Source organism: Zonotrichia albicollis, chromosome 11 (genome assembly GCF_047830755.1).
Source record: "Zonotrichia albicollis isolate bZonAlb1 chromosome 11, bZonAlb1.hap1, whole genome shotgun sequence".
Taxonomy (NCBI): domain Eukaryota; kingdom Metazoa; phylum Chordata; class Aves; order Passeriformes; family Passerellidae; genus Zonotrichia; species Zonotrichia albicollis.
The window spans coordinates 11,998,358-12,010,534 of record NC_133829.1 but is presented as its reverse complement, the minus strand read 5'-3'; the positions used below and the strand labels follow the sequence as shown (position 1 = coordinate 12,010,534).

At 44.0% G+C, this 12,177-nt stretch overlaps 1 protein-coding gene across 4 annotated transcripts in view; it reads left to right on the top strand.

The window, feature by feature from the left end:
- The window catches only part of MYO5A (myosin VA), a 96,895-nt gene that overhangs the window by 54,285 nt on the left and 30,433 nt on the right, over positions 1 to 12,177 (top strand). For all 4 annotated transcript variants that reach the window (XM_074549357.1, XM_074549358.1, XM_074549360.1 and 1 more), the window contains exons 12-20: positions 635 to 775; positions 1,524 to 1,649; positions 3,568 to 3,651; positions 6,936 to 7,097; positions 7,617 to 7,714; positions 8,315 to 8,401; positions 8,491 to 8,599; positions 9,371 to 9,582; positions 10,450 to 10,606. In XM_074549357.1, the coding sequence (XP_074405458.1) occupies positions 635 to 775; positions 1,524 to 1,649; positions 3,568 to 3,651; positions 6,936 to 7,097; positions 7,617 to 7,714; positions 8,315 to 8,401; positions 8,491 to 8,599; positions 9,371 to 9,582; positions 10,450 to 10,606 (1,176 nt within the window). The remainder of the gene's footprint in view (positions 1 to 634; positions 776 to 1,523; positions 1,650 to 3,567; positions 3,652 to 6,935; positions 7,098 to 7,616; positions 7,715 to 8,314; positions 8,402 to 8,490; positions 8,600 to 9,370; positions 9,583 to 10,449; positions 10,607 to 12,177) is intronic.

The following is a 12,177-nucleotide window of genomic DNA, read 5'->3' as shown; positions in this document are numbered from 1 at the left end:
AATTCATCTCTTATGCATGTTTCATTAGAGCTGTGCAGGTTGTTTGTGATAATATTTTTGAATAAATGCTACGTGGTTACTGATCTTCATACCAGATAAATCTGTCACAGAATTTTCCTTAAATTTTCCTTAGTTCTAATGCTCCTTCAGCTTTTGCTGAAGAGTAAATTTTAATGCAGTGTATCATGTTAGAAAAAAATCAGCAGCCATTTAAGAGGAAATAGAGCTCTGTTCTTTTACAAGGAAACACAAAAGTATTTATAGTGAAACTTTGCTTGAGATAGAGCAGTGTTCATAATTTCCAAATCATAAAAGCATGGCACATCTCACTTCATAGGTTGCTGTTCCAGCACTTTAAGTTTTGTGTTGGTTTTTATAAGAGAAAAGAACTTATAGTAATAGTGATAGGTAGGATATTTGCAGAGAATATGGAGTGCTTTAGTTTGGACTATTGTTTTTAGGCCAGGAAAAAAGGTTAATTTATTTTTCATACACTTGGTAAAGAGTTTATTCAGTTGAACTAGTGTATCACTTGACAGCCTTGATTAATGTGCCAAGATGAATCCAGTTGAGAGTTCAATGTATTTATTCTGCATTTCATTTCACAGAAAACTTTTTTCCTTTTGCCCTGCAGCATGTCTTTAAGCTGGAACAAGAAGAATATATGAAGGAACAAATACCATGGACCTTGATTGATTTCTATGACAATCAGCCTTGCATCAACCTCATAGAGGCCAAAATGGGAGTTCTGGATCTGTTGGATGAGGAGTGCAAGGTGTGTGTTCAAGGGCTTTCAGAGGGAGAGGTCCTCAGCTGTCCTGCTTCTGGGCCTCACAGGGACAAGTCACCTGCAGACAGTTGTCATTTTGGCACTGATGGGGCAAGAATTTGGGAAGCAAACAAACAGAACTGGCAATTACAGGAGGAGAAAAAGTGGTTTCAGTAATGAACTCCCCACCCCTTCCCCTCCATCATGTATCTGTAGCTGTTCCTGGGTCTCTGATCAACTTTATTTGAACTTGGACAGTTTTCCCTTCCCTGAGGATAAGTGAGTGGAGTCCTTGGTCCTGTCAGATTTCTCCAAATTGCCTCTTGGTTAGTGTTTCACCCTTTGTCTTTTATCTTGGTTTATTTTATGTCAAGCCACGTACAGCTCAGAGTGTGTCTGCCTCAGTGGAAACCCATCTTGGGGTTCTTATTTATCACAAGAAATCTCTAATGGAGGGGGGGTGAGTTCTGCTCAGTCTGGTGATGTGCCTTTGGGGTCCCTGCCTTCAGGTGTGTGACACTGGAGGCATTGTTGGTGCCAGGTGTGCCCCAGCAGCTGTCCCACCTGCTGCAGTGCCCAGTGTGGAAATGGCAAGCACCCAGCTGGTTACTGTCTCCTTGCTTCTGGCACTGCTGGGAATCCGAGGAGCTGGGATGGGAAAGGAAATCATCAAGTGCTGTCCCCCATCTTAGATGCTTTTGCTGATGAAAAGTTCTCAAGACATTTTATGTATATTCTGTATTCTTTTCCGTAGATGCCAAAAGGCTCAGACGACTCTTGGGCCCAAAAACTTTACAATACTCATTTGAATAAATGTGCTCTATTTGAGAAACCACGTATGTCAAATAAAGCCTTTATCATCAAGCACTTTGCTGACAAGGTAAGGATGTTCCTGCAGTGCTGGTGTGTGGGAGGGCATCCTGGGGCTGCTGCAGGCAGAGACTGGGCAGTGCCATCCCTGGCTCTGCTCAGCTCTTGCTGCCCCAACGCCCCATCAGGAGGGGAAGGTGAGCTGGCAGCTGTGCAGGCACACACAGGAGCTCCTGACTCCATCACATGCTCCAAGCACTGCCCATCCTCTTTCCAAACAGGAAAGCTCAGTGCATTTACAGCTCTCAGCGTCACTGTGTCAGTCCCAGTTATGCAACAGAAATGTACAAAAAAGGAAATCCTGTACCCCACTCCTTTTAGCTAAAGAGCAGCAATGAATTAATGCAGTTTTTGCTGCCATCTCAATGTGCAGAGAGGAGAGAGGCTAACAGAGCCTTTTCTATTGCTGGAGCAGTGTGTGCTGCTCCTGGGCTGTGCAGGGAGCAGCTATTTCTAGGAAGCTGGCTGAGGGGTGTCTCAGTGGAGTGCATGCCTTGTTCAGCTCCCAGTGCTCCTCAAACTGAGCCACTCTTCAGGTTAAAAAAACAAAAAAATTCATTATCCCATGTAATACAGTTGTCCTGTTATACAGAAAAGCTGCCTGAGAATATTGTCAGCTTTGTCAAAAAAGGTTTCAAGACGCTCTCAGACTCTTACTAGTAGGTCTGCACAGGGGAGGTTGGAGGCCTTTCTCTGCCTCCACTAGGTTTCTCCCAGGCTCTTGAATTTATGTGTAGAAGAAGGGTTCTATTCTTTTTGCATTTAGTGTTACCTTAATGAAAGCACCAAGAATATCTCTGTAACTGTTTTGGTTTGTGAGGTCTGTTCTATTTTGTGGATGAGAGAAGGAATTATTTAATTTTCAAAAGCAAGGCCTTCCTATGTCTAGTCTGTGAGCAGCAAGTGCCAAGGAAAGCAGAAGGCAGCTCCAAGTAGGTACTATCAAAGCTCTGAGCTCTGCCCTGCTGTCTGTGCTAGGTGTTTTATGTTTGCTGTGTGCTCATTGAGTGCACACAGACATCTTGGAGGAGAAGCCAAGCCCCAGCTGGCAGGTCAGTGATGTGTGCTGAGCTGTGCTCCTGGACAAGGCAGGGATGCTGCTGCCCTCTCCTGGCATGGTCTCCCGCAGGAAAACCATGGATGGTACCCCAGGAACTGCTCAGGGTGGCCTTCCAGCTGTGCAGAAACCCTGGGGACATCCTCTGTCCTCTTCCCTCTAGGGATTCCTTGCAATGTTTTGCAGCTCAGGGTGTAGTGTCACTGTGCAAGCACTGATAAATGGACTTCTGACAATAGTTTTGGGGTTCTCTCCGCCTTGAATTAGGGCAGTAAAATGAATGGTAGGTTTTTATCTGGCACTGGCTGTTCTGTGGTCCAGGAAACGCTGTAGCCCGGTGAGAGAGGGTTGTTATGTATTGTCACAACATTCAGCCATTTTATTGCTGCTGGTAAAAGAAGTCCTTTGGAGCACAAATGAGCCATTTCCACCATAATCTGCAGGCAGATGTACTTACTGCCTCTCAGCTAATGAGATGAGAGGTACTTTGTTCTCAGTTGCCTCTGAAGTTCAGGCAGCTCTGCAGCCCTGATGGGCTCAGGGAAGGAGATGCTCAGCACACACTTGGATTGTTCACCTTTACAGGAACCATTCAGTCATGCTGCCTGGCCATGAGCATCTCTCAGCAGTGAGATATGTCTGCTATAATGCAACAGCAGTACTTCTCTCTCTATTTTAATGTTCTGTGTTTTACTGGAAAGCACTCTCTTTGAGAAAAATCTGTATTTAACACAGATGCACTTGGGAGCTGATATTTTCAGTATATAAAAGAATGATGTTTTACATGCGAATGTTATAGCTGGTGAATTCCATGCAAATTATTATTATTTATTACTTCTAATACTTTCTCTTGTAAAATGATGGCTTTCAGGTGGAGTATCAATGTGAAGGCTTTTTGGAAAAGAATAAAGACACAGTTTATGAAGAACAAATTAGGGTCCTAAAATCAAGTAAGGTTAGTATAAGGATTTTTTTTCTTTTGCATTAAGGGTCATAGAAAACTTCTTATAAACCTAGGAAATATTTCTCCCTTAGTATCAGATCATAGTGAAATTGAACATAATTTGTGTTTTACTTTATCTGTGTGAATTTAGAAAGTCGTATATCCTAACATTTTTCCATGTCTATTTAGCCACTAATTTCACTGTTTGTGGGTTGTTGTTGTTGTTGCTTTGGGGGCTATTTTGTTTGGTTTAGGTTTTTGAGTGGGGTAAAGAGGATTTGGGGAGGGTTTTTTTTTTTTCCACAAAACTTAGCTATATTTTCTGTAGAGATATCAATGACTTCTGATACACCATAGTGGCATAAGAAGACTCAACAGTTAAGCCCTTTATTTTATAACCTGAAAACAGAATCCCATTGTTTATGGCATGACAGAAGTTTTGAAGGAGAGATAAGTTCAAAGTGAGAGAGAAATAAAATATATAGACCATAAGGACACAAACCAGAACTTAGTCTTGCCTCCTTGATATCTATGAAAGAAAGATAACTTCTGAATTGAAAACTACTGCATGAAGGAAAATTATAGAACAGGCCTTCAGTGGCATTGTCTGTGTTTGGTAATGGCAGAATTGCTGGTTGTGCTCTCAGAAATGTGAAGGCAATTAACTTGACATTGCACAGTGGTGGCTGTTGGGAATTTGCTAGCTCTGATGCCCCAGGAAGCTGGGTATCAAGGACAGGCTATTTAAAATTATGCTATTCTATCAGGAAAACCAGCATTTTTCTCTTCTGTTTCTATTCTGAGCAGATGATATGAAGGTAAATGATTAAAACATGTGGTATAATGAAACACCACAGCAGACTTTCCACTGGGAGCAGTATTGAAGTGGTTTAAGTGAAGCCAGTTTCTGGGGGTGGAGGGGGAGGCAGGTGGCATCTCTGAGGAGCTGGCAGAGCAGGACAGAGGGACAGGGTGCTCCATGGGGTGACAGACAGAGGGGACAGAGCTGCTGTAAGAGCCTGACAGCAGCTTCAGCAGGCTCAGTGTAGCTTGAGGCAGTTCAGTCTAAACACTAAAAAAACATGGTTTTACCCCATTTTGCCAAAACCAGTTTAAAGAATGTTTTATTTTCGTTTTTCATCAGTGCCTCTTTGTTAGTAATTGTAGTAGAACTGCATTTCTGATTTTTATTTCATTTTGTTGGTGGTGATGTTTTCTGGGTTTGCTGTGCACATCCAACAGAAGGTAATTCTAAATTGAATGCATCATCTGTCATCCCGCCCATGCCCACTCTCACACACAGCTTGGATGCTTCTTTGCTCTCCAGAGTGCATGACACACTCTGCTCTTGGCAGAGACTGTGGAGTTCAACTCTTTTATTTTGGCTTTCTCTGTAAATCCACCCACAGAACCTCTGTGAACTAGTTCAGTTTCCATGCATGTATCATGAAAGCAGCACAACAATCCTGGGCTTTTATGCTTGCTACTGGCATGGTTGTTAGAATGTTCTGTTGTGGCTCTGTATTGAAAGAAGTGATCTGTAAGGTTGTTAGCAGCATGTGTGTTAGGTTGTCTGAAAAAATCACAGGGAAAAATGCTTCCTAGCTTGTTTTCTATCACGTGAATTATCTACCCTTTGATCAGTGTTTCCCTCTCTTTGAACACTCCTAGTGTTCTTAGAAACAAAGGAAATTGATGAGATACTAAACCCCAAACCAAACAGGAGTGGTCCTGCAGTCTGGATCGTTGCAGCACTGCTCCACTATTGCTGACCCGTGCCGGAGGGGCCAGACATTGTTCCTTTCTTCTCCTTGGAGTGACTGGGCCATGTCTGTGAAAATGGTGCCTTTGAGATGCACTTGCCCATTTTCACAGGCAGATTTTCCCAGGGCTGGAGAAGGAGAATGACCCTCAGGTATGGACAGCTTAGAACTCATCCATCTGCAGTTGAGACAGTAGGAACCCTGTTCCTACCCTGGCCTTTGGTGTATGGGAGCATCAGGAGCTTCAGAGAATCACATTATATTCAAGTTCCTGTACAGGCTGGGAGCACCTGGCTCTATAGCTCAGCTGCCTGTGCACACCAACTTACTGTGCCACAGGCAGCTGACAGGGGGGTGCTACCCCAGCCATCCTCAGCTCTGAATCAGTGCAAGGAGAAGAGTAAATCACCCTCAGGAAATGTCCTTCTCCCACCAGCTCAGGTGAGATCTGTCCAAGGAGATCAATACTCCCTTCTGAGTTCAGGAATTCAGGGTACCTTTGTATCATCCTTAGTCACTTTGTTGTGCTGGAGTGCTGCTGGGGAACATTTCTTGCCCTTTCCCAGCCCCTCTGGCACAACCACAGGGCACAGGTGCCATTTTGTTGTGCACTGTGTTCCATTGGTTATTGTGTCTGCTCACCAAGTTTTATAAGACAAAACCAATTTTTTAGTTTTTTTGGTTGTGCTTGGCCCAAATGCTTTCTAGTACTGAAAAATGAATGTTCCTGCCTCTTGGGGAAAAAGGCACAGATGCTAGATATAAAATTATTCATGGACAGGTAGAGAGGTTCAGATTCTCCTATAATGGTTCTGAAGAGCTGTAGTTGTCATTGAAAATACCTGGTGGTGTTATTTTTAGTTATAAGTTGCTTCAAAGCAGCTGTTATGTATCCAGTATATTTTGCAGCCATTAGAGAAGGAGAAGCAGAAGTCCTATGCGGTATTTGGAAGGACATTTCAGGTTTTTCTTCCACTCCCAGTGGCAGGGAGTAGATCTCAGTCAGATAAATTTGGCTAGTGGGGTTTTTTTCAGTTGATGTTTCCTCTGTTAAGCTGATTATTTCAATTTGGAGTGATAAAGCAGGAATAATCTTTGCTGCCTGCTGCTTTATTCAGTGTCCCAGATACCTCTCAACCACAAAGGAGACTGATGCACCATTGGAATATGAGAGGACCCTGTCGTTTCCTTCTTGGATCAAAGCAGCTGTTTATAATTGCAGCTGGTACTTAGGAAACTGCTGTTGGTATCTAACAGTTTCACATGGCTGTTGTTGGCTATATGAAAAAAAAAAAACCAGAATTTTATCTTGAGAAGGAGGCTCACTGATCAAACCCACAAAAGTTTTGGCGTTAAATCACGGCCCACTCACTATACCATTTAGCATGTCTGCTTTTTGCATTTGTCCCCTGTGAAGTTCACCAAAAATGCAGTTCTTACAAAAGCTGAGCCTGGAATTTAACCTTAAGCACAAACAGGTGCAATTGCTTGCTGGGTTCTTACCCTGTGTGTGTTTTTTATGCTGTTAACCAGTTTAAGCTGCTGCCAGAGTTGTTCCAGGATGAGGAGAAGGTGCTCAGCCCCACATCAGCAGCCCCTTCGGGGCGCGTGCCTCTGACTCGAATGCCTGTCAAGCCTGCCAAGGCCAGGCCAGGCCAAGCCAGCAAGGAGCACAAGAAAACTGTGGGACACCAGGTGAGTTTGAAGATGCAGCTCTGTTACAAAATGTCTCTCTTCACCTCCTGTCTCATGTGTCTCAAGGTTTGCTGGTGGCTCGTGGGATCCCTTGTGATTTTGAGAGAGGTCCAGCTTATTGTGACTTACAGCTAGGTGCAAATAGTCCCCAGTTACCAATGCACTGTAGGGAATTTATTTTTATTAATTTTTTAAAATTATTTTTTATCCATTTTTTATTATGCTGCCAAACCCCAAACTGATGCTTTTCAAAACAAATTTAACGTGGATGCTGAGAAGGTTAGAAAATTTTAAACTGGGTTTTTTGGATCATGTGCCACTTTGTCTGATTCAAATCCAAAGCGGGGTTCAATCCCCAGAAAACTTGATTCCAGTCATCAATGGCCAAACATAAAATATCTTTGCCATAATAAAATACAAGTATGCAAATCAGGTCTGTTTTCTGAGGTTATCTCAAAAATGACTGAGCTTGTTGAGGCTATTCCCTGACCTTTTATTTTCATTTTCTTTTTCAAAAAGTTTCGAAACTCTCTTCATCTGCTGATGGAAACCCTGAATGCTACAACTCCACACTATGTGCGCTGCATTAAGCCAAACGACTTCAAGTTCCCATTCACGTAAGATTCCAGTTCCTGTGGGGTTTGGGGAGCCCCTTTGGGGAGGGATTGCCCAAGGCCAGTGAGGATCAAGGCTCTGCTGAACCTTGCTCGCTCAGGAATGAAGTGCTGTTTCTCTGGTTATGGATTCCCTGTGTGTGTGTATTACAGCAGGAGATGTTTGGGGATGAATAGAGGGAGAAATGCTTCCTGATGCCATTTTTTTGTTTATGGTGATACATAACAAAAAGTTCCAACATTTTCATTGCTAGCAATTTCAAATGTAACTGGGGTTTGCACTCCTTGAGCTGGAATTTGCTTTTTCAGATCCCAAAGCCTTTTTCTTTTTTTCTTTTTTTCTTTTTTTTTTTTCCATATATGAACTTGCTTAGAGTTTTTCTCAAAGCCCAGGCACACAAAGGCTCCTGTAGCTCTTGTGCTGGGCCAGCAGGAAGTGCCAGTGGGCTCAGGCTGTCCTCTGTCACCCCTGAGTTTCAGGAGCACCTTACCAACCCCCCCTGCTCCCCACCGTGCCACTTCCCTCCTGGGTGTGTACACAGCCAGGACCCCCAGACAGTGCAAGCCCAGCCCCAGACAAAGCCACCTTGTGTTCCTCCCTAGGTTTGATGAGAAGCGGGCAGTGCAGCAGCTGAGAGCCTGTGGTGTGCTGGAGACCATCCGGATCAGCGCTGCTGGCTTCCCCTCCAGGTGGGTCTGCTCTCTCTGCATTGCTTCCTGCTGCAGTTCCCTTTGAGGTAATGTTCACTGTTGGCTCTGGTGCTCTGCTTTTGGGACAGGTGGACGTACCAGGAGTTCTTCAGCCGTTACCGGGTTCTGATGAAGCAGAGGGATGTCCTTGGTGACCGAAAGCAGACGTGTAAAAATGTCCTGGAGAAGCTGATTCAGGTACTGGACTGAGAGCTGAGAGCACTTGCAATCTGCAGAAATAGAGACAGTGTCACTGACTCCCTCGTAGCCACACTATTTTAGTACCTTTACAAGATACTAAACCACAAATGTATCCTACAGCTCTTTGACTGCTGTTCCTTTTAACTTAGAATCAAACAGCCAACAAAATTAAATCAAATTTTTTTTCAGTGTGGCTTTGTATATTCTGTTTTTCCCTCAAAGGAGTACTACAGCCTATAGACATAAAATATTATTCTCTTTCTGGTTCAGTTCTGAAATTTCAGATGTGTTTGAGCAGCAGCATGCTTTGTTCTGCCCTAGTCCTGATACAATAAGTGATTTGTACATGTCTGAAGCCCCAGCTGCCTTGTTTGCACTGTGTAATGTGGTTGAGGATGGACCGTTCAGAGGGGTCAGCTACAATTTAAACAGAAAATTGTACATGTGCACTGCCTGTATTGCTTTCATCCTCTGGGCCCCTTTGTCACCTCCTGCAGTGTTCCATGCTATTATCTTTATGGCGTTTCCATCTAAGCAAAAATCTCACATTGCCCCTTTGGGCCATGCTTGTGGCCTTATTATATTAATTTTTAACAGAATCATACAGAGAAAATACCCTTCTCCACTACTTAAGTCTCGGATTACCCAAAATATTACACAGATAATTTTGCCTCTTTACTAACTGTGCTTTCATTTAGCCCTTCATGCCTTTTTTTATGCACTAACACTTAATGCTGTAACTTATCCTCTTTTTACCTTTGAAAATAGGACAAGGATAAGTACCAGTTTGGGAAGACAAAAATATTTTTCCGTGCTGGTCAAGTAGCCTACCTGGAAAAAATAAGGGCAGATAAGTTGAGAGCTGCCTGTATCCGCATCCAAAAGACGATCCGGGGCTGGCTGATGAGGAAGAAGTACATGCGCATGAGGAAGGCTGCCATCACCATCCAGAGACACGTCAGAGGGTACCAGGCACGATGGTAAGCACTGCTCAGGGCAAGTGCCACACCAGCCCAGTCCAGAGCCCTGTAAGCAGGGCATTTAAACAGATACATCTGTTCTTGCCTTCCTGTGCTGCCTGAGAGGAAATAAATTTCCAGGGAAATGAAGGAAATTGAATATAATGAGTGTGTCTGTCCTGACTGGTTTTGACCTTTCTGAGAGGACAGTAGCACCCTGGCTCTGTGATGCAGAAATTAGTAGTGCTAAGGAGATATGTTGCAGGTGAGGTAAAGCAGGACTGTCTGAGTCCTTATTGCCCAGTTTCCGCGTGCCCTCCCAGCTGGGTCTGTCCTGCTAGAGAAGCCATTCCTCACCCAGGGTGCAGCTGTAAAGGGACATTCATCAGTCAGTGACTTGTTTGGATTGACTTCTGAGGGATGGCCATGGGGCCAGAGAGAAGGGCAGGAGTACAGGTGGAATTGTTCAAAGACAGGGTGGTGATGAAGGCTCTAATAACCAACGTTCAGAAAGAGGCATATGTCATGATGCTCTGTAATTGTCTTACTGCAATAGCCAAGAACAAGCAAACATTTTCTGCTAGTGGAGGTTGGGAGAGTAGATCTGGAAAATGACATAGTGGAAACAGCTTTAAAGTTGGAGAAGAGGAGATGAGAAATTAAGCTGAGTTTACCTTGTCAGTTGTTTAGTAGAGTTCTTAGGGAAAGTGAACACATTTCCCTGTAAAGCTTTGCAAGGTTTCTGTTAATTTGTCATTCTGTTGTACACAGCAAGTAAATGTACTGTGTCACTGACAACACTAAGAAGAAACTAAAAATACAGGCTATTAAAAACCCCCAAGCATTCAATCACATAATTACAGGTGCTGTTTGTGATCTTTTCCCCAGCTATGCCAAGTTCCTGAGGAGAACACGAGCTGCCATCACCATCCAGAAGTTCCAGCGCATGTACGTGGTCCGCAAGAGATACTGGTGCATGCGGGATGCCACTATTGCTCTCCAGGCCCTCCTGAGGGGCTACATGGTCAGAAACAAGTACCAGATGGTAAGAAATCACAATGCACTTCTTCACTCATCGTTTATTTCCACACACTTTCAGGACAAAGCTTCTCTGTGGTGTCATCTTGGGAATCTGAAATGTTTTGTGTGGGTGCTGTTAGGTTTTGTGTGATGCACAGACAAAATAGCAGAGCATGGATTAGGGACAGCCCCTGGAAATTAGATATATCTAATACTGCCAAGTTTCTTTGTATTTTTCATTTGTACAAAACTTGCTACACAGTCACATGTGTAGTATTCTAACATAAACTAACCACAAAGTTGAAAAAAAAAATAAACCTTGATAAGAATTTCTTAGTAGTAAGACCCTTGTGGTTTACTTGGCTGTTCTTTTATGTGGATATCCACTTTCCTTTTTGTTGGAACTCTTAGCATTCTTGTTATTGCAGACTATATTTGTGATGTTAAGCAAGATGTGTTTTTAACAGTGGTCTGACAGATAAAGTGGCACCTGGGTCACAGCAGTAGGTGGCCTGAAATCTTCAGGAAGATGGGAGTTGTTTCCCTATGCCTTGTTAGTGACATGAGTAACACACAGCCCATCTGTCTTGCAGCACAGTTTAATAAACCTGTTATATTCCCTGCTAATGGAGATGGCAGGTTTCTGGAGGAGTCCCTGGAAGGGGTGGTCAGACCTGCCTGTCAGGAGCATCCCCCTCGAGCTGTGAATTGTTCTCTGCAGTAAAACATGACACTGACAGTGCCCCTGCGGTGTGCTGTGTTTGTCCTGGCCTCCCAAGGTGGGATCTTACCCAAGCTGAGGTGCAGGATGGCCAGAGAGGGAAGGACAGGCTCTGGGTGCCGTGGGAAGGTAAACACAGTTGTTGTGGAGTTGATGATTGCAGAAGAGTGAAACTGAAAGGTTGCCCTGTGAGCCCTGAGCCCTGGCTGCAGTAATGTGTGGTACACGTGCTGATCCCTAGGATTGTGAAAGGGACCTGTTGTTGTTGTAGGAAGAGAGGGCATGTCTTGAGTCACGTGGGCAGAACAAGGAATTTAATATGGTTGAATCATCTGTTTCACACATCCTGGGGAAAGCTCCTGCCTGAGACATAGCAACGTGCTTCTCAGCTGGACAAGGAGTCTAGTTCCTCCTTAGCTTTGACACAGGCTTTCCTGGGATATAGCTGGTAGATGAAGTAACTTTGCTGATCCTCTCACTGTACTTTGGAGTGGCTTGTTTCCTCCCTGGAGTGCATGGATGTGAGAATTCCCTGGCAGATGAGGACCATCCCCGCACCATGGAGGTATTTTACAGGGCTTGTTGCTTTCAAACTCCAGGTGAAAATTGTTGCTTTCAAACTTAGGGGGTGAACATTGTTGAAAGCTAGTTGTATTCCAGTGTTCAGGCACCTGCTGGGAACCTGAAGGAGTGTTCCAGAAAGTGTGTAAGGAGGAGGCAGGAATGCCAACTCCATGACAGCAGTCAGGAGGACTTTGGCTTTTGACCTTGCTGTGCTTTTCAGAGAGCTGCTTCCTTACCTTGGTGTGCTGAGCAACTGAGTGCTGGGATTTCCAGTCTCATTTTTAATTCAGAAATAAATGCTAAGGGAGAAA